At 34.3% G+C, this 27,907-nt stretch overlaps 1 protein-coding gene across 2 annotated transcripts in view; it reads right to left on the bottom strand.

Annotated features, from left to right (window-relative positions):
• Positions 1–5,418: 5,418 nt before the first annotated feature.
• Positions 5,419–27,907, bottom strand: part of LOC131157386 (uncharacterized) — a 37,789-nt gene continuing 15,300 nt past the window's right edge. Inside the window, exons 3-6 of one of the 2 annotated variants that reach the window (XR_009137261.1) lie at positions 9,173–9,543; positions 8,963–9,067; positions 6,020–7,165; positions 5,419–5,798 (exon numbers count right to left, since the gene is read on the bottom strand). Coding sequence is in view for 1 of the 2 variants with exons in the window: in XM_058111493.1 (XP_057967476.1) it covers positions 6,074–7,105 (1,032 nt within the window). In the remaining variant the exon portion in view is untranslated. Of the gene's footprint in view, positions 7,166–8,962; positions 9,068–9,172; positions 9,544–27,907 lie in introns of both variants that reach the window. The other variant, XM_058111493.1, reaches the window with a different exon arrangement.

A 27,907-nucleotide genomic window follows, 5' to 3' on the forward strand; every position in this document is an offset into this window, starting at 1 on the left:
TTGTATAAGTTAGGTTGGATTGAGTAAAACCCTAGAGATAATGATATCAATATTTTCAGCAGTATATTAAAGTACAGATTATCAGAGAAAATGTGTGGCATGAGTTGAATATTATGCACAAATAACTTTATCAGTTTATGGAAAAATATATATATAGACAGAGATATGATTTTTATACAGTACCATAGCAGGACAATGCTTTAGCTACAGTGTAACCGAGTTTATACAGAGTTTTATACAAAGATATAGTGTTCTATATAAAACTACAATAGAGAGTTTTATATAGATATTTTATATAGTAATATAGTGTTCTATATAGAACTATGGCGTTCCTTAAAGAACTACAGTACAAATATTTATATAGAGATACATTGTTCTCTAAGTGGAACTGCAGTGTTCCTTATGGAAATACAATGTTCCTTAAGTGGAACTACAACACAGATATTTTATACAAAAAAACAGTGTTCCTTATGGAACTACAATATAGTATTTTTATATAGAGTTACAGTGTTTTTCTACTGATGTATATAGTATGATAGTTTTTAAGAGAATGTGTTAATGATATCATGTATATATTGTTTTGGAAATCGCATTATATGGTTTAAGAACCATGATAGACCATAGTTAGGCACGACACCGTAGCCCTATAGTTACCAACGTAGCCACACTTCTTTGATAGGGTGTTGGTGGCATAGTCGATTTTGCCATTGAAGTGTAGAGTTACTCCCTGGAGTCCGAACCAGTTGGGTAGGCGAATCGTACTCATAGTTACAGATACAATTATCGTTATAGACATTGTTGATCTAGTCTAGTAGGCCAGCCATGGCTAGGTCCAGCCTTAGGGCCACACAACTCGGATCATACAGGGTTAATTCATGACGTTACAGTATTAATCCAAGGCAGTTCTTCTATATATATATATATGCACATTTACTTGTATAGAGATGCTTATTTTATACAGAGTATGATTTGAGACATTTGTTATATATAGAGTATGAATTCAGATACAGATTTTTATACATAATATGATTTGAGGTACTAGTTTATACAAAGTATGATTTGAGATACTATTTTACTCATAGCATGTTTTGAAAGAAAGGTAAGTAATATGAAAATTATTTTTACGAGCATGTATACAGTTCTATATGAGCTCACAGAGAAAGAAAAGATAGACTATGAAAGTGTATTTGAAACATTAAAACTCATGTTGCCACACACTGATAATAATCTATTATGTGTTACTGAAAGGTGTCTCACTCTTATAATTTCATCATTTTAGGAAATCCAAGTAGACAAGATTAAAGTTCTACAGAGCATAGATTAAGAGTACTGTTCAGGGTAAGTAATAGTGAGACACCGTGTTGTATAGGAAAGTATGTGTATGATTTTGGGATGCATATGGATGGATAGTTCTTGGGAACTTATGTATGAATAGGATGATGGTCAGAACTCTGGTATTGCTATTTGATGTGTATGTATATAGATGCTTTCACTGAGTTATATGACTATTTGAGGACTGTTGTACCTGGTGCCACTTTAGGCAACACAGGTTACTATAGTGCATTTGCTACAAGAATTATGTATAGAATTTTACATTGGTTATTACAGTCTGGTATTAGAGTTGTCATGATGACAATATTATTCTTGTATCAGAGAAGGTTTATTTTATAGATATATATACATATGAAAAAAAAAATGTTATAAAGTTAGGGTGTGACACCACCGACACTTCATGGGTAAAACGCCATCTGGGTAGTTGTTGACTGACTCACAAAGACTGCCCACTTTGTCTCGATTAAGGTTAACTACTCCATGAATAGATTAGCAGAGTTGTATGTTCAGGAGACAGTTAGACTACATGGCATACCTGTGTCCATCATTTCAGACCGACACCCATGGTTCACCTCCCAATTTTGGAAGAGTGTGCAAAAAGTTTTGGGACCTTAACTGACCTTTAGCACAGCGTTTCACCCGCAAATTGACGGACAATCAGAGAGAATGATTCAGATATTAGAGGATATGTTGCGAGCTTGTGTGTTGGATTTTAGAAATAGTTGGATTCAGTATTTGCCACTGGTTGAGTTCGCCTACTACAATAGCTATTAGGCTAGTATTGATATGACACCGTACGAGGCATTATATGGTTGGAGGTGTTGATCTCCATTGTATTTGGAGGAGGTTGGTGAACAAAAAATTTTGGGACTAGAAATTATACAGCAGACTTCTAAAAGGATCAAACTCATCAGGGATAGAATTAAAATAGCTTAGAATAAACGGAAGAGTTACGCCGATATATGCCGACAAGGGTTAGAGTTTGAGGTAGGGGATAAGATATTTCTGAGGATTGCTTCGATGAAGGGAGTTATGAGATTTGGAAAGAAGGGTAAGCTAAGTTCTAGGTATATTGGGGCTATTCGAGATACTGGAGAGGGTTGGTCCGTTTACTTATAGGATAGCGTTACTGCCGGCATTGTCTAGGATCCATGACGTGTTTCACGTGCTTATGTTGAAAAAGTATGTCCCAGATCCTTCGTATGTGATAAGCTATGAGTTTGTAGAAGTCAGAGACACATTATCATATGATGAAGTGCTAGTTCAGATTCTAAACCGTAAGGAATAGGAATTACATACTAAAAAGATTTAGTTGGTGAAAGTGCTCTAATGTAATCACGCAGCTGAGGAAGTTTCATGGGACTTAGAGGAGGAAATACAATAGAGGTACCCACATTTGTTTAACAAGACCCAACGCTAGTCACGTAAGGGTAATGGTTCAGGTAAATGTTTAGTTTTTGAATATGAATTCGTTTATTGTAGGTTTGTTAATTTAAACTATATGTTTCTGGTTTTAGGTTAAGAGTGGTTTTTGAGAGAGTTTTGATTTGCCACATGTAATCTCTAAGAAGCTTATATGTAACCAAGGTATTCCTCCGCCATAAATGAGAGTAGTTAATAAACTTGGGACGAAGCCGCTATGTGGGTGGCCGTCGGCTCTTTCTAGAGTCGGGTAAACATTTCAGTAATTTCCAAATGTTGGTATAAGTGTCGGATAGCAATTTCAAGGAAGAAAATTTTTATAAGGAGGGGAGGATGTAGGAACTCGAACCAAGAAAAGAAAAAAAAAAAAAGAAGGAAAAAGGTTTGGCACAGGACCAAACCGTCAACGATTTTAACCACCAAGAGTTTTTATATAAGAAAATGAGAAAATTGGTTTGGTAAGTGACCAAACTGTCGACGATTTTAGGAAAACTGTCGACGGTTTCCCCCGGGTTGAGCTTACTTAAGTGGGAAGTGAACTTAAAATTTTATAATTTTCATATTTCTCCCTCTCTCCAAATTAGGGTTTCACTCTCTCACTCTCTCTCTAGCCCAAGATCTCTCCACACGTACTCTCTGGTCCTCTCTCTCTCTCTCTCTCTCTCTCTCTCCCCCTGTCTTGTCAGTCCTCGTTCTTGGCTAATTAAGAAGCTAGGATTTCGTTCTCCAAAGTTGTAGGCAGTTTTTTAGGAATAGGTAAGGAGATTAGATTATGTCAGTTATTTTTGAAATGTGAACTGATTAAACTGAGGTATACGGTTACAGGAATACTATGTATGATTTTCTGATTGAAATATGCATATGAAAATGAGAGTTTTGGTATTATATACGTATTTGGGGAAAACTAAAGTGAGTGGGGCGGTCATTTCATTTTCTTGAAAAACATATGTATTGAGTTAAACTAGACACTAGAAATGATCATACATTTATTTTTAGCAAAATATATTTTCTCAAGTCAATTTATTATATTATGAAATATCACTCAGTTATTTCATAATTAAACTTGATGATTTCATGGTATTATACAGTGAAAGATACAGTTTTTATACCGAATTATGATATGATTAGTTTTATACAAAATTATGAATATGACGATTTTATACCGAGTTATGATACGCCATTTTTTATACCGAGTTATGATATGACAGGTTCTATGCAGAATTATGAACATAACGGTTTTATACCGAGATATGACAGGACAGTTTTATTCCGAGTATGATATGACAGGTTTCATATAGATTCATAAACATGACGGTTTTATACAAATTTATGAAAATAAGATCATGTTACTGTTTTTACTATGTAAATTATATATATGGTTTATGAACCATGAGGGACTCGATTTTATGGAAGCTCAGTACCGCAACCACACTGTTCTGAGAGTGTTGGTATTAGAAAGTCAATTTGGCATGAGAAGAGTGGGATACTCTCTTAGGTTCAGACCAGGTTGAGGTAGACAAATCGTACTTCAGAGCATGTTATGTTGACCTAGCAGTGGTCGACCAACTAGATTGGTAGGTCGAGTCTTCGGATTGTACAATCCAATCATGGGAGTTATTCATGATGTTATATGATGGTCCAATAAGGAAGATTCTCTATCCATATATGTTATTTACGAAAATAGGCTATATTAAACCAAAACTATGTTATGAAGGAAAATATATATATTTTTAATGCTATATGTGTGAGTTCAATTTTCAAATGCTATTTCAGTTAAAGTTAAATATATGATTGCTTTATGATCACACTAAAACTCATGTTAGTCACACACTGATAATAATCTAATTCGACTCACTGAAAAATGCCTCACCCCAATATCCAACTCATTTTTTAGGTCCTATAGGGAATCAAGCCTAATATGCTACGAGGTTGAGTTTAGATTTTAGTAGTTAGTGTAAGTGCAAGTGAGACACTTGTATATTATGTCTTAGCTTATTTTGGGATGTAATATATAGAACAAGGAGATAAATATGTATAATTGAGAACTTTGGTAAGGTGTTTTGAGATTTAATTATCTTCTATTGCATATTTATATTGAGCTATGGATAGGAACACCCGGGACCCCTATTTGGGTTTGAATAATTATAATTATAATTATGGTATCAGAGATATATGTATAGAAAATGACACTCCGAGCCTCACCAAGTTCAGGGCGCGTCTTTTACTAGTTCTTTTTCCTTCTCCCCTAGATCCAATATTGAAGCTGCAGCTAGCGAGAATGGAGCTGACTGATCTATACTCCACCGCTAATCTTCCCCTCTGCATTTGGTAATTTCATTTGATGAGCGTAGATGCTACTGGGGAAATATCTTGCTTGTGCTCACTTTCGGTGTTTCTGTGGTTTTTCAGCTTTCATCTGCTTCATAATAATAATAATAATAATAATAAATTATCATCATCATAATACTGAAGGCCTATATAAATTTCAACGGCAGGGCACCCTTACCTCTGGCCTTTTGAGTGGTGCAGAGAGGACTTGTGTTTGGTATTATGAGGGTAACAACTTACAATCAGAACCAAATATGGAGTACCCAAAATGACGGTAAAACTAAATGCGGTCACTCACCAAGTATAACTTAACAAGTACCTAGTTGCAATGGAAAATTCATAAAAGCTTTTCTATTTTTCACTCTATATTTTTAATAATTACTTAATTAAGGAGCCATACGATGTTGATTTAATAACAATAGCATTGCTGCGCAGGCAACACATCATAAAGGAACCAATTTGATGTTTTGCAATTTCATAGAGGCATATTTGCAAATGCCAAAAGCAAAATGAAGAAGAAGGGGAGGCATCAAAGGAACGCGCAGGGGCCTCAACTCAAGTTTTCTTTTAAACTAAAAAAATACATTACAATTGGAACACTCCTTAGATACACATGCCTGCAACTCGAAGCAAGGACTCTTGCTTGTGTGGTTGAATAGATCCCAAAAGCGCAAGCAAGAGCAAAATATGTTGCAGGGTCGTCCCTGTTGTTCCACCTGAAACACACAGCACAAACAGTAAATTCAACAACATAACATAATCACATAAATAGAACGTGTTTAGTAAAAATAATGGCCAACCTTGGGTTTACCCCTAGTAATAAGGTGGGGTGGAGTTTGGATTTATGATATTTTGAGAGTGATACTTTGAATGTGCTAAAAAAAAAGGTGTTCAAAAATTAAATTGATGCAGTAGTTGCGTGCAGGAATCTACTTACAATTGGAACCTCCAAAAAGAAAACAATGAGAAGTTCAGAGAAGAGATTTGGCAGTCAGAGCTCATCATCTGGTGTTGCCCGACGACGGACCGGCTCACGGCGTCTCCGAGGGCCAGACCCACCATCCGAAGACTCATTATCCTCACCCCTAGAAGCAGATCCGGTTTCCCCGTCATAGCTCTCTCCCCATAATCTTGTAGATCTTCTTCTGATGCTTAGCTGTGCTCTGGTTCTTGAGGTGGTACCAGTACCAGACCAACTGCTGCTCCTTGAACTAGCCCCAGGCCGAAAAACCCGAATAAGGAAAAATACAGTCAGCCATCCCCCTTCATCAATGGGCAGAATGCTGTCTTCACTCCTCTCTTCTCCAAATGAAGACTGGAGGGTGCTGAGCAAGTCTCCCAGGTCCCTCTGCCGTTCCAACCTCCTCCAATTACGCTCGCGTTCGGGGTCAGCCTCTGATGGCCTGACAAGGGGGTGTTCGAGCCTTGCATGCTTCCTGAGATCAGTATAGGAGCCACTGAAATCACAAGTTTCACAGGCACAACTCCTTGATTTTGCATTCATCAAACGACGAGCAGGCTCAACAACAATCCACTCCTTTATCTGTCCACGACAAAGTGGGCAGACCAGTTTTGGAGGAACCTGGTCCTCACAAGACCCTGTATGAATGCCAAAGAGCCCTTCCTCACTTCTTTCTTCTGGTAAATTGGTAATTGCATCCTCTGACATCCCTGTGTGGGACGAGTGTGGGGTAGAGAGTGAAGTCTCCTCTTGTGGTGGCACTGTCAAAGTGGTTTCTGCAGATGACTTGCGGAACTGGTCAAGACAATTTGAGTGGCGATAGCTTGTGTCACACATATAAGGGCGGCAACCCTTATCATGGGAAGAACATATGAGGAGAACAGCATTATGTGGATGTTCCATGCAGACAGGGCACCGAGCTTCCTCCCATTCTTTCACATCTTCCTCGCTTCCAGAAGACTTTTTGGATGAAGAACGTCTTGTTCTACTAGAGCTACATGGGTAAGGAGATGCCCTAGACCTATCAAAAGACACTGAACGATCTCTTCTATCCTTAGGCATGTTTTATTAGCAACACTTCTAAGAGCAGCACACTTCCCAGGAAGCAGCTCAAAAAAGGAACTACAAGAGAATGCATCAACATAGGAAATATTTTAGTAAGTAATTACATACTAATGCATTAAAAGCAAAACATGCAAAGATTAAACAGGTGCTTAAAATGGACAAACTTGGAAAGGTGAGGATTATAGATCCCACAAAATAATAAATCTTAATCTATCCAACTATCAAGCACAAACTATGCCGACAAAATTCCGAAGTTGGGGAGGTATATGAAAAGAAACAAAATGAAAAGTATTGTGCAACAAGAATGATTCACTGGAAATGCACCCCAAGTTGCTTTAAACTCTTTACCAACTAATATAAAATGAGATTCACAATCCAGAAAATATTCAGGATTTAGCTCACTCATTTATTTTAGGAACCTTGTGCAATCCCTTTCACTTATCAATTAAGCGTTAGAAACCCACCAAATGACTTTCTCAAAATAAATAAATAAATAAATAAACTCAAAGATGTCAATAAATCTATTATGCAAGAATTAAGATACAATTGCACAGGCCTTTTTGATATTCTACAATTACAACTTGGTCAAAAACAACAGTGATGCTTAAAAACAACAAATATAATTCCAATGATGGGCTTCTCTTCAACATACAAATGAATCACATATAATAGTACATTGAATCAAACACAGCAATAACATCTTCACACTACCACCTTGAAAGGATGATATAAAAAAAAACAGCAGCAAAAATGTTGATCATATAACCAATAAAGAAGTCAACAAGTGAAGAGGATGGAAGAAAAAAGAGAGATAAAAGGAAGTGAGAGGGTGAGGTGATGGATGAGAGCCTCGAGCGGATTCAAATTCAAATTGAGCGACCACTCCAGTGCTATGACACTACTAGGGAGCATAAGGCATAGCCATTATCTGCACAGTGAGACTTGGTTAGGTTATTGAGGGAGGCACAGCAATATCAGTTTCATTCTTCCATGCATTAAAAGAAATGATTATCAGTTGCATCATGCTCTTTACACAACCAAGTCACATTCCACTATCAATATTTGTCATCTTAAAATAACATATACATCAGATTCACCAGTAAAATTAAGTCTACAAATCCTACATGAATTGACCACTGTAACCATTTTCTTTGGAGGGACGGAACTAAATAATCAGAACAGAAAAATACACATAATATCTCATGCTAGTTTATCAAAATATAAATATGCTCAGAAAATTCAACTTGAAGAACTTGAATACGTTCCAAAATGCAACTTAAAAAAACCTGAATGATAACAAATCTCAAGAAAGAAAAGATAACACATCTTGCATAAAAGAAAAGATAACCACACAGCTAAGCAAAAGCAAAACCCACTGCTGGGAACTTATTCAAGATGCCTGAACATGCCAATCTTTATCAAACCATCACAAAGAATTGCAAAGAACTGGGTACAAATCAAGCCAACACCCTTAAATGGTTTCAGAATTTGAGGATCACCATAGATTCATTCCATTTCCATCATTTGGAAAGCAGAAAGCACAACCGAGGTGGAAGGTGTGACAAAAAGAATTCATGTACCTGCTTTTATTGATTTGGTATTGTTTGCAAGAAAATGCACAAACTCAGTCGTAAAATTTGCTATTGAATTTCTACCTGTGTTATTTCCACTTCAAATTTACAACATTTTGAAAAACACAAGCCCTCGCTCATAACAAGCAAACAACAACCCCTCATCTCAACTCAATCCACAATCAATACTCATAAAGTAGAGGAAACCACCACTGTTAACAACGAAACAAAATTAAGCACCAAACCATAACCTCAAACACCTTAGCTAGTCATCCGCTCATACCCCATTCATGATTTCAAAAACACGCTTTCCCCCAACCACAAAACCCCAATCGACCAACAGAAGGTTCAAAAGAATGATCAAGCCGCACACAAGAACCCAAAGAACCTATCATGCCACAAAAACATCCAAAACATGCGCAATTCAGTCAGATCCGGCCGAAATCCGACCAAAACAGCGAAAAACTAGGGCTTTCACGTTCAGAATATTTACCAGAAGCTCAAGAAACCGGTTGAGCGATTCTTATCTTTCAAAGTTCTTGAAACCAATCAGTCCCCGATTCGAGTAGAAATTGCAAGGGACCAATTGATAGGCTCCGATTAGTTTGAAATTCGAGTAGAAAGAGGAGACGAGGCTGCTTCGTTAGGGCTCTCCTCTTGACTAGAGAGAGAGAGACGATTTGAAAATGTCGGGAGAGTTTTAGGGCGAACGAGTTTATATACCTGCGAGCTGACGTGGACTGCTGCACCTCAATCGTCCTTTTATTTGAGCCTCCAGCTTGTTCAGGTCGGCGCCCATCTGTATTTCTTTAACCACGCGATTTGTGGCGCGTGAGAGAAACGCTCCAATGAGATGGGCAAACACTATTTTCATAGAGATAAAATTGTGACTCAAAATAAAATTAAAAATACCATGTTAATGCTTAATAACTAATACTGAATTTTACTTTCTATTTCATTCAATATTGGATCATATGTAAATTAAAACAACTCATAAGTCAGTCAAACTCGAATTATTGTATAACTCATATTGACTTACTTTTACTCAAATTTGATTATTTGAGTTCAAATCAATCTCAAGTTAGATGATAAAATAATTAGAATTTTAATTTTTTAATATTTGATGAGATCTCAATTACGCTTTTTAATTTTATAATTTTTAAACTATATAAATAATATAAATATATATTTTATGAGAAGTGATCGCAAAAGATATCATAGTTTTATTCTAATTTTTATTCTTAATTGAAAAGTAAAAGAAAAAAAAAGGATAAATTTGTCCTTTTACTATAAATTTTTTTTTAAAAAAATATTATTTTATGTATGGAAAATAAATATAGACAATCAAATAAATCTTCCATCTTTCACAGTATATACTTAATATTATATATATATATATATATATATATATATATGCACACACACACAATACATAAATTAAATATTATTTTATAATTAAATCAAATTTTATTAAATTAAATTTTAATTTTAAGAATTTATAATTAAATCAAGTTATGTTCAAATTTTAGGTCAAGTCAATTTTGAGTATTTTATGGTTTCAAGTTAATTAGGATAAGACTTTTAAAAGCTTTGTCAAAATTTTATATCTATTTTAAAAATCAAACATCGGAGAGGTAATCCAGTGCACTCAATCTCTTCGTAGCCTGAAAAGGCTAGCAGTTTGATTGGTTAATGGGGTAAAAAGGTCAATTTAGTTCCGCTCGTGTAAGGCCCCGATTTTTGGCACGTGGGGCATCAAGTTTCTCTTTCCAGTTCCCATTATGAGTTCGTCCCTACTTACAAGGCGGAGGGGCGTCCGGTATAGGTACTCTCGAGTCTTGACAACGAACAGTGGCCCCCACAAAATGAACGGCCTTGATCTCTCCAGTACATCTTCAGGCGCCTTATTTGAGTTGTATACCAAATATTGAAGGAAGCCGGTGGACTTTTGGATTATAAATATTTAAAGTAATATATTAAGTGGACTTAAAATTATATATTATTAGTTCAATATTTAAAAATTATGAATTTCATAATAATTCAAAACCTCTAAAAAGTGGCAGAGCATGCGCACTACGTCAGTATTATTTATTGATTTATATTAATATTAAATAAATTAATATTTTAAATTTAACTAATAATATTATTTTTATCATAATTCATATGATAGTAATATGTTATAAATATACATTTGTAATAAACTTTTTATTAATTAAAAATAATAATCTTATATAATTTTTTTAATATTAAGTATTTAAATTTTAATTATAAATAATAAAAATAGTTATTAGTGAAATTATTAATTAAAAAATATTAATATTTATAATTTAAAATATTTTCAAAAATAATCATATAGTCCCCTATGATAAAAATATTCAAATACCACTTAATTTAAATACAACCAAACACTACTTATAATATTCAACACTTTTCCAGTTTAACATTTATTAAATTTAATATTTTTTTCCCCCAAAAAGCACTTCTACCTAATTGATTTCTTAGTTAAAAATTCATACTACTATAAAGGGGATTCCCCTATTTGGTGTCATTATTCTAAAATAAAAAATTAGTCTTATATAAATCATATTTTTATTTGTTAAAAAAAATGAACATTTACATACTACTACAAAGGGGATTCCCTTATTTGATGTCATCTTTCAAAATCCAAAATTGACCTTATATAAAATATATATTTATTTGTTAAAAAAATGAACACTTGAGGGTATAAGTGTAAAAAATTACAATCCACATTTAACCATTCTTAAAAAATTGGAAAGCAATTTTTCTTTCCCTTCAACTTCTTTGTTCAGTTTTCAAAATGCTCTTATACCATTTAATTTTTAGTCATTTTTTTTTTTTTTTTTTTACAAATTGTAACAAATAAAAAACCTTAAAGTATGTGCCCAGGACTAGAGTGAATTTCAACTTTTGATAATTTTAACATACTTCTTTATTTAATAATTTTGAAATTCATATTTTAAAATTAAAATTAAAATTTCTTTAGATTTTGATAATTTTATTGAAATATCTTATTTGAATTCGGATAACTTTTTATCACTTAATTTTTTAAATAATATTCATATTACTTATTTAGTTAGATAACACATGAATTGTTATACATTTATATTACTTATTTAGTTAGATGACACATCAATTGTTACATGATCCCGTCATCCTACTCTGTTTCAACTCCCGCTGCGTGGAAAAATGAAGTCCAAAATAAAATATGAAAAAAAAAGAAAGAAAAAGGATGCGCATAATAGAAGGAAAGCCATAAGCATTAAAAAAAATCCCAAAAATGACTGCGATCCTATTCAAATACTGAAACAAACAATCAACTAGACCCAAATTATCATTTTTATTCAACTTAGAGCACCACAATTAAATTTAACAAATACATCAAAAAAGTTTATCTGCATGCCTATTCTAAGTTTCTCAGGGTCTCAATCCATAAAATAAAAAATAAAAAACACAAAAAACCAGGAGAGAGAGAGAGAGAGAGAGAGAGAGAGAGAGAGAGAGAGAGAGAGAGAGAGAGAGAGGTTAATTAAGTTTAACTACTGACAAATCTCCTACTAAATTTAATAGTTCATTAATAAACAGTATTAGAACCTTGAATTCTCAAAATTTAGATGAATCTTCTCCAAATTTAGAGAGGAAGTCGTGGTCGACTATCGCAAATGATACAAATGCTAATTATTTTTTAAATAAAAAAAATAAAACAAAAAATGGAAGAAGACATACCTATTGATCCGTTAAAATGTTGTAAAATGATAAAATACAAAAAATAGATAGAGGAAAAAGAGGATTTGGAGGAGAAGAAAAACATAAGATGAAAAAAGAAATTAACTCCACTTTTAGTGAGATTGTTGGAGGTTGGTTATTTAATTTTTTTACTTTTATGACCTCAATAGATAATTTATTTAATAAATAAAATAAATATTTATAAGAGGTTAATATGGGGATTTAGAAAGATGACCTTCCTGTAGAATAATAGAATACAAAAGGTGTAAACTAAAATACCTCCCTATAGAATAATAGAATACAAAAAGTGTAAACTAAAATAAGAAACTAACTTCACTTTTAATAGGATTGTTGGAGGTCAGTAATTTGATTTTTTACTTTTATGTTTTCAGTAGATAATTTATTTAGTAAATGAAATAAATATTTATAAGAGATTAATATGAGAATTTAGAAAGATGACACCAAATGGGGAATCTCCCTTTTATGGTAATATAGATTTGTGTAAATCTAAATAAAATTTTATCTTATATTTTACTTAATTCATATTATGAATTATAAATTATTTGTTATTAAATCTAAATAAAATTAAATAAAATTTTATCTTATATTTTACTTAATTTCATATTATGAATTATAAATTATTTGTTATAAAATGTGGCTCACATACTGAGTGAAAAGCATGCACATAAAAGAAAGCATGAAGAAAATCGAGTAGTAGTAGGGGAAATCATAGACGGAAAGGCTTTAACCGTCGACGGTTTGGAGCAGTGTCTCAAACAATTTACATTCTGTCTGAAACCGTCGATGATTTGGCTCAAAATATCCAGCGCAGATTTCAAATTTTGAAACAAGGACGTTAATATGATTGGGATTGGAGGGAAAACCTCTAAGAACTCTATTTATATGTCATATTAGATGTATTTGTAGAAGATGGTTGTAAAAAGTAGAGTGTTGTACATTGTTCAAGTCCTTTTGGACAAGAAGATAGTGAATTTTGCTGTTTACTACTGTGGATGTAGGCATTACCGAATCATGTAATTCCTTGTGTTATTATTGCTTTTATATACTTGCTCTGGTTGTGAATTGTTTTGTATATGTTGTGATGTGGAAGGGATAAATACGAAGCACAACGGAATAAATACAAGTAAATAAAACACAATTAGAATAAGAACAATAACAAGATTTACATGATTCGGCAAAGCCTACATCCACGAAAGCAATGATACATGAATTTCACTATGATAATTTCAAAGTACACAATACGCTTCTCAAAATAATCATTCACTCTTAATACATGCCCAGAATGACATATATAATAGTGTTTCAGAGGTTTCCCTCCGATTACCCAACCACCCTAACGTTCAAATTCAAAATTCAAAAAACTACTTGCAGCCCAGAACTTCTCGTCGATGAGAACATGGGATTAGTCAACGAGACCAAGAAGGACACTCTTCAACGCAAACAAGACATTCATCGACAAGCCCATTTTCTGCTCTCGGTATCATAGGATCTTTGATTTTTTTTTAGCTATCTAGATCTCCTCGTCGACAAGTACAGAACACTCGTCGACAAGTCTTTTGCTCCACTTAGAAACACTTCAAAACTAATGTTTTTCTTCATTTGTTTGTGAATCCCACTGAGTATAAGAGTCACACACAAATATAACAATCTCCACCTTGGTGATTATACGCCCCTTAGGAGAATCCCGAAAAACATGTCTAACTGCTCCACCTTGAATTTGAACTGCTCGATTGAGTTTGTCTCTCTTCTATCAATTGGAGACATAAAGTAAGTCCAAACAATACTTGAATTTCTCAGAAGTAACTGATTTAGTCAGAATATCAGCTGTATTTTCAAACGTGTGAACTTCCTCCAACACAAGCTCACCTGAAGCAATCAATTCCCGAACCTTGTGGAACCTCACATGTTGGAATTGGTGTATTCCCAAGAGGGGTGTGGGAATTGGAAATTTAAAAAAAAATTCTTAGGTTAAACTAGATATCAGTAATCCACAACTTAGGATCTTTCTAAGCATACACCAATTACGTAGATAAAAGTAATATGCAGAAATTAAATCATGTGCAACATTCACAATATATCTAATATAACATACATGTGCAGAGATATAAAGCATATAAAGTGCTAGAAATTAACAATAGACACACGATATGTTATCGGCGTTCGAACAATACTGCCTACGTCCCCGCCTCAGCTCGCAAGTCTAAGAACTCCACTAATGCTCGCTTACCAGGTAGAGCGACACCATTTACAACACTAGGTCAAATTATCAGGGCTGACCTCAACCTTTACAACCGATCCTTACAGCCTAGATCAACACCCCCTCAGGCCATGCTTGGAATACAACAGATAATCAATACAATTTTGAGTACAATTTCAATTGCTTCTCAATTAAGCAAATATGTACCAATACACACAAACAATAATCGATGCATTCATAGATAATAGTATCTATGCTTAAGTGAGATCTTGAAAATTTAATTCAAGATAATATATATTCAAAGAGTGAATAATCAAGGCTACCTCAAAACCCTAATCAAGTATCACACAAATATTTTATCAAATATAATCACAACAGATACTTAGGATTTAAGCTTGCAAAAGATTTATTAAATAGAATATGCAAGCTCTCAAGTCTTGCAATTTGAATGCAAAGACTAGAAAGCTAAAAACAAGTTATTCTCAATCAAATATTTATATACGAAATATTGTAGGAGTAAACAATCAAACAAAACTCTCAAAAAGGTTTTTCAAATATATACGAATATGAGAGAGTAATGCCAAGGAAATGATTTGAAATATGTACACAATAAAACAATCAAATCTTCCTGCACCTTGCAATTGATTTGCAAGTGAGGAAAACTAGAAAAATAAACTTTCTATTTCAAAATGATATTTGATAATAATGTAAGAGAGTATGAAAAATATGCTTGAAATATTAAGTATATAGCAAAAGAGGTATAAAAGATTTGAGAGAATTTTTTTCTAATTACTTTTGCTAATTTGGTTGCTAATCAAGGCAAATGAGGGGGTATATATAAATATCCCTCAAATTTTGACCGTTGGGGACCTATTGGGGATTTTGAAAAAGTTTAGTTAAAAGTTAACCCCTATTTAGTACTTATCACCACGGTTAAAAATATGGCAACCCAAGAATTTCGGTCGACCGTGTTCATGGTTCGGTCGACCCAATTGTCAAGTTCGGTCGACCGTGAAGATTTTGAACTACAAGCATGGTTGACCGTATTTAAGGTGATTTTGAAAATGTTCGAGGTTTGGTCGACTATTTCTGAAATTTAGTCTGCTATTCATATGGTTTGGTCGACTCAATCACAAATGAACTAGAAGTTCGGTCGACTAAGTTGTTGGGAGTCAGACACGTGCCAGTTCGGTCGATTGTGGAAGATACGTTCAAAAATTGAACAGTCAACCGAGCGAAGTCAACAAGTTGACTTCTGGTTAGTTCAGTTGATCGAGGCGTTTTTAATGCGATGAGTTCGGTCGGCTGAAGCCCTTTCAAACTTCAAGATAAGTCCTATTTTTTCTTGGATTTTACCCCTATTTGCATAGATATGATTTGTGAGTTAAAGATGATTTGTCATGAGGTGCTTGGGGACCAAGAGTCAGTCTACGGTCTAAGCTTTTAAATTAAGGCCAAAAAATTCGGCGTCGGTCAACCGAAGTCAGGTTTGGTTACCTACGATCAGTCTATGGCCTTTTGACCATTTAAACCTAGTATGCATGATATGAAGATTATTACAAACCATAAAAAAACTTATTACAATTACAATATAACTTGAAAGAAAAACAAAATAACTTCAAGCTTTGCTTCTTTGTAATATCGTGGATTGCGTCGAATGATGTGCTCGTTTAAATGCTTCTCAGTTTCCATATCTCATCTGTCATTCGTGCTAAGAAAAGTAAACTTGTTCATACACTTATCACAGAGATAAGATATTGTGGTTTGTCATAATCAAAATAGGAGACGGACTCAAAAAGTCAACATCACATCAATGTGCTTGGTTTTAGCATGGTATATCTGATTCTTTGCCAAGTAAATGACACTCTGACTATCACAATGTAGCACCAATCCATCTTGCTATAACCAAAGCTCTCTGACTAAACCGGTAAGTCATAAGGGTTTCCTTTGCAACTTCGACAACTGCCATATATTCCGCCTCAGTCGTGGACAATGCTACCAGAGACTATACCATGAATCTCCAACATACCGGTCCTCCTACAAGGGTAAATACATATCCCATTGTAGACCTTCTATCTTCCATATCTCTAGCATAATCAGCATTTACAAACCCCATAACCGAAAGACAACCTTATTGCTTGCCAAACATGATGTCATATCCCGAATGTACCCCATAAGTATCTGAGTATCCATTTGACGGCTTCCCAATGCTGTCTTCCTAGATTAGAGAGAAACTTACCACACTCATTGCATGATCTATATCTGATCTCGTACACACCATGACATACATTAAACTCCCTACAACGCTAGCATAGGAGACCTTTGACATGTCCCAAATTTCCTCATTCGTACTTGGGCAATCTGCAATAGACAACTTTAAATGATTCGCTAAATGTGTACTCACGTGTCTTGCATAAGTCATGCTAAACCTCTCAAACACCTTATGCACATAACCTTTCTGAGATAGTCATAATCTCCCTATAGTTCTATCACAGCGAATCTCCATCCCAAGTATTTTCTTGGCCGAGCCAAGATCTGTCATGTCAAATTCCTTATACAACATGTCCTTTAACTGATTTACCTCAGTTAAATCTTTTTGCAGCTATCAATATGTCATCAACATATAATAACAAGAAAATAAGAGAATCATTCTCAAACTTATTCAAATATACACAACAGTCATATTCACACCTTTTGTAGTAAATCTTGATCATATAAGAATCAAACCGTTTATACCATTGCCTTGGAAACTGTTTCAGCCCATAAAGAGATTTCTTCAACTTGCAAACTAAATTTTCTTTTTCCGGTTCAATGAATCCCTTTGGTTGAACGATGTAGATTTGTTCCTCCAAGTCACCATGAAGAAACACCGTCTCACATCCATTTGTTCTAAATGAAAATCATAATAGGCTACTAATCCCAACACAATTCTGATAGAAGTATGTCAGACCACTGGAGAAAAGATCTTATCATAATCTATCCCCTTATTCTGTGAGTATCCTTTTGCCACCAACCGTTCCTTAAATTTCTCTCATTCTTTTTTTAGAATTACCTTTTTCTTCCTATATACCCATTTGCAACCTATCGATCTCTTCCCATCTTGAAGCTCCACCAAATCCCAAGTTTGATTCTCATGTAGTGAGTCCATCTCCTCAATCATCGTACCCATCCACCTTTCTTTCTCCTAGTCGTGCACTACCTCTTGAAATGTAGTTGGATCGTTACAACTAGTAAGAAAAGCATAAGATATTAAATCTTTAAATCCATATCTTGGTGGAACCCTGATAGTGCGTTTGGATCTCCGTATAGGAATATCGTTGACTTGCTGGTTTCTTGAGCTAGAACTCCCTGCAACCATAGGATCATGATCATTTCTGTTGCCTTCAACTTCCAACTCCACCTGCACAACATGTTCATCACTTCTCTAGTTTTATGGCTCTTGTTTCTATTCATCACACTCTTGAGTACGCTTCACCATAGTCTTCTCATCAAAGACTACATCCCTACTGATCACCACCTTATTTTCCACAGGGTCCTATAACTTGTACCCCTTCACACCCTCTGGATATCTAAAAAAAATGCAACGACGAAACTTTGGGTCAAGCTTAGACCTCTCCTCACTAGATACGTGAACATAGGGTTGGACACCTAAATAGCTTCAATCTGGAGTAGTCTATTGCATTTCCCGTCCAAACCTCTTCTGTCACTCTACCCTCTAGTGACGCCCTTGGTGATTGGTTTATTAGAAAACAAGCCACACTCACTGCCTCGGCCCAGAAGTTCTTTGATAGCCTTACATTTAATCTGAGACATCGAGCTCTTTCAGAAAGAGTCTGGTTCATACATTTTGCCACACCATTTTGCTGAGGTGTCCGACAAACTGTAAAGTGTCTCTTTATGCCATGCTTCGCACAAAACTCCATAAATCGAGAATCAGCGTACACGGTCTCATAATCCGACCTTAAGTATTTGATTCTCCTCCCTGTAAGGTTTTCCACTTCAGCCTTCCAAATCTTAAACTTGGCAAACGTACTTGATTTGTGACGCATGTAGTAAACTCAGACCTTCCATGAGTAATCTTCAATGAAACTCACATAATACACATGTCCACCCTTTGATGCAACTCGAACTGCGCCCCAAATTTTGAATGCACATAATCAAGAATACATTTTGTCTTGTGTATAACTGATATGAACTTTGCTCTGTTATGTTTTCCAATAACACAAATCCTGCAAAATTCCAACTGAAACGATTTCAAGCCCTTCAAAAGCTTCCTCTTGTGTAATTCCTTTATGTAGTGTTCCCCCATATGCCCAAGATGCATATGCCACAAGACGGTCTCGTCTGATTAAGCATCTACGATTGCAACTCCACCTACAACGGTAGTTCCCTACAATGTGTAGATATTCCCATTCAGTTTCTGCCCTTTCATTACAGTCAGATTACCTTTCCATACCGTCAGAACTCCACCTCTGGACTTGTAATTAAAGTCATTATAATCCAAAGTACCAAGTGATATCAAACTTTTCCTTAACTCTGGTATATGTCTTACATTACACAATGTTCTTACATCACCATCAAACATTTTTATCTTTACATTTTTTATACCAATGATTTTGTAAGAAACATCATTACCCATAAGAACTGAGCTAGAAAGCACTAACATGTAAGTGCTGAACCACTCCTTGTTCGGAGTCATGTGATAAGAACATGCCAAGTCAAGTATCCAAGAGTACTTTGTCAGCCAAACACAAGCGTATTGTAGAAGCGGCATTTGCTTGCAATTCTGCCCATGTTGCTTCATCCATTCCATCTGGTTGAACACCAAGTAATGCCTTTCTCATTCCTTGTTGCACAAGAATATCTTTCACTCTCCTCTGCCATAAACCAAAGTTCCCGATTCCATCAAATTTGATAATGTCAAATCTTGCAAGAGATGATTCCGATGCCATAACAACAATTGCTCTGATACCAATTTGTTGTGATATGAAAGGGATAAATACGAAGCACATCGGAATAAATACAACAAGTAAATAAAACACAACCAAAATAAGAACAGCAACAAGATTTACGTGGTTCGGCAAAGCCTATATCCACAGAAGTAATGGCACACGAATTTCACTATGAAAAATTCAAAGTACACAATACACTTCTCAAAATGATCACTCACTCTCAATACATGCCCAAAATGACATATATAACAGTGTTTTAGAGGTTTCGCTCCGATTACCCAACCACCCTAACATTCAAATTAAAAATTCAAAAAACTACTCGCAGCCTAGAACTTCTCGTCGACGAGACCAAGAAGGACACTCGTCAACGATAACAGGGCATTCGTCGACGAGCCCATTTTCTGCTCTCGGTATCTCAGGATCTCTGAGTCTTTCTTGCTCTCTGGATCTCCTCGTCGATGAGTACAGGACACTCGTCGACGAGTCTTCTGTTGCCACTTAGGAACACTTCAAAACTCATGTATTTCTTCCTTTATTAGTGAATCCCACTAAGTATAAGAGCCACACACAAATATAACAATATATTCATCATTGATTACTACATTGTGTGTTTGATCCTACATACAAATATATTTCGCTGTGCAATTCGTTTTTCAAAACAAATTGGTATTAGAGCATTGTTGTAATGGCTTCTGGATCTTCATTTGTGAAATTTGACGTTGTCAACTTGAATGGAACCAGGAATTTCGGTTTGTGGCAGAGAAGGGTGAAGGATCTTTTAGTGTAGCAAGACATGGTCAAGTCCGTATACAAAATTCAACCGGAAAGCATGGATGAAGCAAGTTGGAATGAATTGGAGGCAAAGGCAGTATCAACCATCCGACTGTGTTTGGCTGATGACGTGTTGTATCGCATCATGGATGAGAATTCTTCGACAACAGTTTGACATAAACTAGAAAGTCGGTATATGTCTAAGTCTTTATTGAACATATTATTTCTTAAGCAAAAGTTATATTGATTTAATATGGTAGAGGGTTCGGATTTGAACCAACATATCAACACATTCAATCAAATTATGAGTGATTTGATGTGTGTTGATGTAAAGTTCGAGGAGGAAGACAAGGCACTAATGCTATTGAATTTCCCACCTGCATCTAACACATATGAGAATTTGGTTATCACTCTAACATGGGGCAAAGAAAGCTTGAATTTGGAAGAGGTGACAAGAACATTGTTCAGTTTTCATCAAAGAAAAATGTTCAGCGATGAAGTTTTACATGGTGAAGGGCTTGTAGTGAAGAGTAACCAGGAACGTGGAAGACGTAAGTCCCGAAATGGATCTCGATTATAGTCCAGGAATAAGAGGATATAAAGTGTTTTAGGTGCGGTAAAATTGGGCACATAAGATCAGAATGTCCAGAGTGGAACTATATTTTCATTCAAAGATTTAGTATTTGGTTACTGCAAAAATTATCTGATTGCAAATTCTAAGAGTTTCTAAATACATATTCTTGAGGAATAGTTTTCTAAAATATTGTTTAACTCTTTGCGATATTCAAAGTTATATTTTTTATTCAAAGATTTAATCTTACAAACTATTTGATCGCAAGAACTTAGATCTGCATATTATCCAAGACTATTTTTTAAAGATCTTATTTGTTATTCTTGCATAAAGAGATTTGAAATCAAACCCTAAGATATTCAAAGCATTTATTTATAAAATTAATTTTTTCGAGATATTGATTAAAGGGTATATTTGTGAAGCATTTCATTCTTCATATAAAGATCATATCTTACATATATATTGAGCTTCATGTTTTATCATATGATTATGTACTAGGATTTATCTTGTCCTCAATAGCTTGGTTAGAAGCATTTTGAGTTTTGCAGAAATTGTATTAATTATTTTGTATTCACGATTCGGGTTATGAACTAGGATTGAGGAGGAAGTTACGCCTCTTGTAAGCAGCGGATTGTAAGGGAAGTTCCGTCTCAATTAAAGGAGCCGATTTTTAGTGGAATCCTTGAGTGAGTTGCTTAAGGTGAAGACGTAGGCTGGGGTAAGCCGAACCTCGTAAAAATCGAGTTTGCATCTCTCTTACCCTTACCTCTATTTAATTTCTACATAATCTTATTTGTGTAAATATTGTGAATATTTTAAATATATAGTAGGTCATCAAAGTAATTGGGCAAATTAGGTTGATTGATAAAATCACTTATTAGGTTGATTAATTGAAAAACTTTGAGGTAGTTGTAAGTAGCTGACAAATTTGTAATTGATTGTTTTTCAAAATTAGAACTTGAAAGACTTAATTTTTAAAATACCCAATTCACCCCTCCTCTTGGGACAACACCGAAATTCACACACGACGATGGCAGTGACTCAATGATGCTCACAGCAACCCAACGAGGATTTAGCCTACTCTAATACCAGTGTTGGGTGATTTTAGGGTCTTCTCAACCCCAAAAGCTACCTTATAGGGTGAGGCTTTCCCTCGCACTTAATAATAGACCACCAGCCTCTTCCACAACCGATGTGGGATAACCTCAATAATCTCCCCCTCACACATGGGGCTCCAAATCAATGACAGCACAAACCCGGCACTGGAGAGAATGTTGAACCACGGGCTTTGATACCATGTTAATGTTCATACTTCCATACAAGATACAATCACAGAGAGAGAGAGAGAGAGAGAGAGAGAGAGAGAGAGAGAGAGGCCGCACGCAGACCAGCACCGGTTGCATAAAACAAAAGTATCTTGAACAATGAATAAAATACAACCTAATAAAATAAACCTAAACCTAATAAATGTACAAAGACTAAAATGCCCGTAGTTAAATAGATATTATTTAACAAAAAGAAGAGTATTGTACATTGTTCATGTCCTTTTAGACAAGAAGATAGTGAATTTTGTCATTTACTCCTGTGGATGTAGACATTGTCGAACCACGTAATTTCTTGTGTTATTATTACTATTATATAATTGTTGTGGTTGTGAATTGTTATGTATATTCTTTATTGATTACTACATTGTGTGTTTGATCTTACATACAAATATATTCTGTTGTGCAAGTCGTTTTTCACAACATTATTATTATTATATGTTTGGTAAATACAAATACAATTGAGTCGGACAAAGTAAAATCAAACTTATTAATTTATGTTTATGATTCAAAATTTTATTCTGTTGTATTCTTGTTCATTTTAACTTGCAAACCAAACATGGTATTAATATTAAATCCATTTTAAAAAGAATGCGAGTCCCGTACAAAGTATGGCTTCAAATAAATTATTTATTTTATATAAAAAAAATATTAAACACATGACAACATGATTTGATCACACTCAATGACCCATTTTAGGTCATTGTTTTATATGACTTAAATTTTTGAAAATATTTAATTTGTGGAATTATTTATAATAGACATTTGTAAGTTGCTTGTAATTAAAGAAAGACTAGACGTGAATATGTTTCATTGAGGCTCATAGAAAGTCTTGGAAGCTTGGAATGGAAAGTACATTGTAATCACCCCTAAATTTCATCAAAGGCACTGTTTGGTTTGGAGAGCCTTTTGGAGAACTATTTTTTTCAAAAAACCGTAATTTTATTTTCTCTTTTTGGTGCAAAACATGAAAAAGAAACTGTTTTCAATGAAACTATCTTTCATCTAATAATAGAAATAATTTTCCTAGAAATGAAATTTAACTCTTTCCAAACAACTAAAAATATATTTTTCCCCTTTTTTGAAAAATATTTTTTTAATCAAATGGAGCCTAAAAATTGACAAGGTGGCACAAAATAAAGATACACAGGTTAATTTCATCCAATAACATGGATATAAAAGATGGAGATAATATATTATCTTTAGGTTATATTATGTTTTGTTCACAAAGTGTTTATTCTTATTAGTATAATTATAATTGACTATAGCAAAATTTTTCTAATAAAATTTTTCTTTACTTAGAAACTAAAGGGATGAGGAAAAAAAAAAACAATAATTAAAGGTCATAACCCTCAATGTAATAATTATAACCTTGATGAATTTATTTTTTTTAATAAAAGATGGCAGCACCTCCTTTCTTTATTAGAAAACCCATCACTTATGACGGAAGAATACCGTGATTCCAGCAAATCAAGCTACAAACAGATAAAAACAAAACGTAACGAAAATGAAACGAAAACAAAACGACACATTAAACTCTTAAATTAGGAAGACCAATTTTGTCAAGTCGTATCATGCCTCTAACTAGACAAGGTAAAGAAGCTTATGGTGACGCCTTCCTCTACCTGACGTGCCAAGAAGTCTACAACCTTATTTCCTTCTCTAAATTGATGAATAATATATAAGCAATTAAGAGAAGGTAAGGCACTCTTGAAAACAAACTCTAATACTCTCTAGGATGCTCTTTGAGACAATACAACCACAATTACCTATACTTCGTCCTAACTCTAGCTTGGGTGCTGGAGAAGGCTCCTGAAAGCCACTAAAGTGGTCGTCCAGGGTTTATGGACGTGAACATCAAAAATTGATTTTTGACATCAAGAATGGCATGCCAATTAAGAGGCTATGTGTTTTAAAAAATAACAATCCCAATCCTTGTAACTAGGTCAGAAAAAAGAAAATAAAAAAATAAGTGGTTGGCTTCTAAGCACAACCATCATACTCGCTTAAGATTTGCAATTCTTGACCACTTTAGACATTAACATAGATGTAGTAAAAAAAATTATTCAAGGTACGCAACCAACAAAGAAAGAAAGAAAGAAAGATGTTAAACACCCTAAATGTTCAAATCAAATGTAGGGACCCTTAAGACAAAAATTGTCAATTGTCACTCATTGAAAATGCATAGAAAAAAAAAAAAAAAAACAATGGTGAAGAGGAGGGGGGGCATCTTGGCTCCAAGGTTGAGGAAATTGGCAAAAAAAAAAAAGAGAGGAAAAAAATAAAATAAAATAAAATAAAAGGAAAGGCGAGGAGGCATAGAGCAAAATGAAAGAAGTAAAATAAAAAAATAATAATAATAAGGGCGTACCGTGGCTCCCTAAACTAGGAATAGGTAGTGAGCACCTTGGTTAAAAAAAAATAAAAGGGGGGAGGTTTAAGACTTGAAAGGCCTTGTTGTGTCAAATTACAATTAAACTTATAAAATTGATTTTTTATTAGCCCATGATTTTTTATAAGCCTATAAGAGCTAGAACTAAGATTGGCCTATTACCTCAAATGATGGAAGCAAAAAAAAAGTCATCATCCACTAGAAAAAGACTTAACGAAATAGTTAGATATAAAAAGTAATACAAGCCCACTTAACAAAGAATCATAAAAAGATAGACCACCTTCCAAGGTGGTAATCTTGGTGAACAGCCTTGAGGAGCATACCACTTCCCAAAATGACAACCTTGGCAGTATCCTTGAGGATTAAGTAAAGTCTTTCGAGGTAGTAACTTTGGGAAATGACTTTAAAGAGCAAGTTCCCTCTTGAAAAAAACTTGAAAAAATGGTCAGGTCTAAAGTCTAGATAGGTACACCCAAATATTTACACAACCAACCAACAAAAAAAAAACTACTTCCAAAACCTAGGAGTTCTATTTCTATGCTTAGGAGTGGAGGGGGTAGGGCTAAACTTGTCTAATTGAAAAGACCGTTGAGGAACCCAAAAAAGTTTTGCTTACAAAGGAGAGATGTGAAGAGGCATAAACCTCCTAAGAACACATGAATAAAAGAATATACATGAAAAGGCATAACCTCTTTTTGATGGGGCATTGAAGCCAAGAGGTGAGGCCTATATAAGGGTTTAGGAGAAGGTAAGGCACTCTCTAAAACACAATAGCATTCTCTAAAACACTATCTAAGACAATAGAGTTACAATTATCTATGCTCTATCTTAACTTTGATTTGAGTGTTGGATAGGGATACTAGAAGTTTCCAAAGCTCTCGTGGTTATCAACGGTTTGTGGACCTAAAGATTGGAGAGGAATTTTTGGCGCCAACAATAATATAAGGATTTAATGACTTACAAAAGAAAATATTTTGTTGTTATAAAGTAAATGACAATGCAAACATGGTGTTCATGCCATCTTTGTGCACACCCTAGAGTATGACTAACATTGCTTGGTCATATGGCAATTGTACCAGTGACAAACAAATTATTGCTAAACTTAAGGAGCAATAAGTGATCAACCAAGCAATAGAGGTCGCCCAATCGTTGGGCAATAGAAGGCTACCCCGTCATCAAGAATGTCACTTGGTCATTAGGCGAAGAGTTGTAAGTAGTCACCTAGGCGACAATTATGTTTATTAATGTGTGATAACTCCTTAAAATTATGATTAGAATTATTATTGAATTTATGATTTGTGACCATGCAACTTAAAAATAGCAATGGTTTGGGCACAATTTGGGTTGCAATTATAATTCCAAGTTTGACCTGGAAGGTATAAATAGGTCTATGATCTATCTTGTAAATATCTCTCAATCAATTTACACATATAATACAATTAGCCTAGTGCTAAACATGCCCTAGTGTCTTCTATTCCTCTCCCCATCTCTTTTTCTCTCTTCTTCTCATAATATCTTCCCTCTTTATCTCTCTTCTTACCTCTTTTAATCTAAATCTTTCCATTTCCCTCTTTTCTCCCTCTTTTTACGATTTCTACGGTTCTCACCATCCATATCTTTGCACCGTTGACAGGGGTTAGCATAACAAGTCTACTTCCACCTCCACATTTACAAATCCCTGTATTCCCACTTTGGGAATTGTGTGCTTGAAAAAACACAAGGAAATATTATTTCACTATAGGAATACTTGATCTTGTCAAGCTCCATATTGAACAAAAAAATGTAGACTTTTGCATCAGTATCCCCCCCCCCCCCGGTGTAAATTGTTATATTTTAATATAATTTTTATTATATTCCAATGTTATTTATCCTATTTATATTATATGATAGATATTCCAACATTCATGACCTCATTTTTTGCCATTTTAATAATTAGAAAAAAGACAACTAGAAATACTACACTAGTCACACCAAGCTTGCAATAATACAAATCTGGAGCTTGGAAGCTTGTATTTTGATGATTAAATTTAGATTTGGATAAATTTAACAAAACATTGTATAAAATTATAATGAATTTTATCTAAATTCACACTGGACTTTCGCACTATAATGTTCCTAATCTTAGTTGTGTGCGCGATTACCGTCTAACTGTACTCTTACGCTCCTTCCTCTCCCCGAGAATAAGTTCGAGTATAGCCCTTCTTAACTAGCAGTAGTGGAATCAAAGAGAGACTAGATTGATCTTGTATTAGGTGCATAGCGAAAGAGATTCTCCATAGAGTGCAAAAAGTTCAAATCTAAGACCGAACATCTATCTTCTTAAACATGAGATTTGGCTCAAAGGTTGTTGAATAACAGATAATTTTAGGAAAAGGCATTCTATATATTTCATTTTGTTATTGATTCACACGCCTAGCAATGTAAAAGACTTCTTCAACTAAGATCCCTTAAAGAGGACACTATAAATTTCCTATTCGGTGGGACAATTTGGATTAAAAAATGTCCGGACACTATAAATTTCCTATTCGGTGGGACAATTTGGATTAAAAAATGTCCATATTTACTCAAATTTACTGAAAATCTTATACTTTCAATAAGAGCAAATAAAAGATCCATTGCCAAGGTCATAGTTACCTAAAATGCGATCCGTATGAGAATGGGGTACACTAATTAAAGGGGGGCAATTCATAAGAAATAGGCTTAAGCTTAGTTTGTTCCTCTATGCCTTTGAAAAAAAAGTAATTTTTTTTTTAAAAAAATTGATAAAAAAAGCTAATTGAGATTTTTGAAAATTGCTTGAGCTTCCTACAAAACAAAAAAAAAAAAAAAAAATTGTTAGAAAAAAAATAAAAAACAAATTTTAACTATTTGGTTAAAGACTAATAAAGTTCCTTAAAATATTTAAAATGTATAAGAAGGATATATATGTATATTTTTAGGAAATGTAATAAATGGACTGATAATTTCGTACTATTTGAAAAAAAAAATAGTAAAGATTTAAATGGAATATAATAATTAGTAGGGAAAAGACAAGCTTTTACCTTTTAAAAGTTTCAAACTTATAGCTTTTTAAAATTCTCCAAAAAGTTAAAAGCTTGAAAAAATGTTTTTACCAAATGCATTATACCAAATTTTTGCTTCTAAAAAGAAGTTAAAGCAAAAATTGGGGGCCTAAACTCAACTAAGACCCTTAGTTGGTACACCATTTTGGATCATCGTTGTATAGTTGAACCACTTATTTGGGTCAATTAGCTAGAA

This window comes from Malania oleifera, chromosome 6 (genome assembly GCF_029873635.1).
Source record: "Malania oleifera isolate guangnan ecotype guangnan chromosome 6, ASM2987363v1, whole genome shotgun sequence".
Classification (NCBI taxonomy): domain Eukaryota; kingdom Viridiplantae; phylum Streptophyta; class Magnoliopsida; order Santalales; family Ximeniaceae; genus Malania; species Malania oleifera.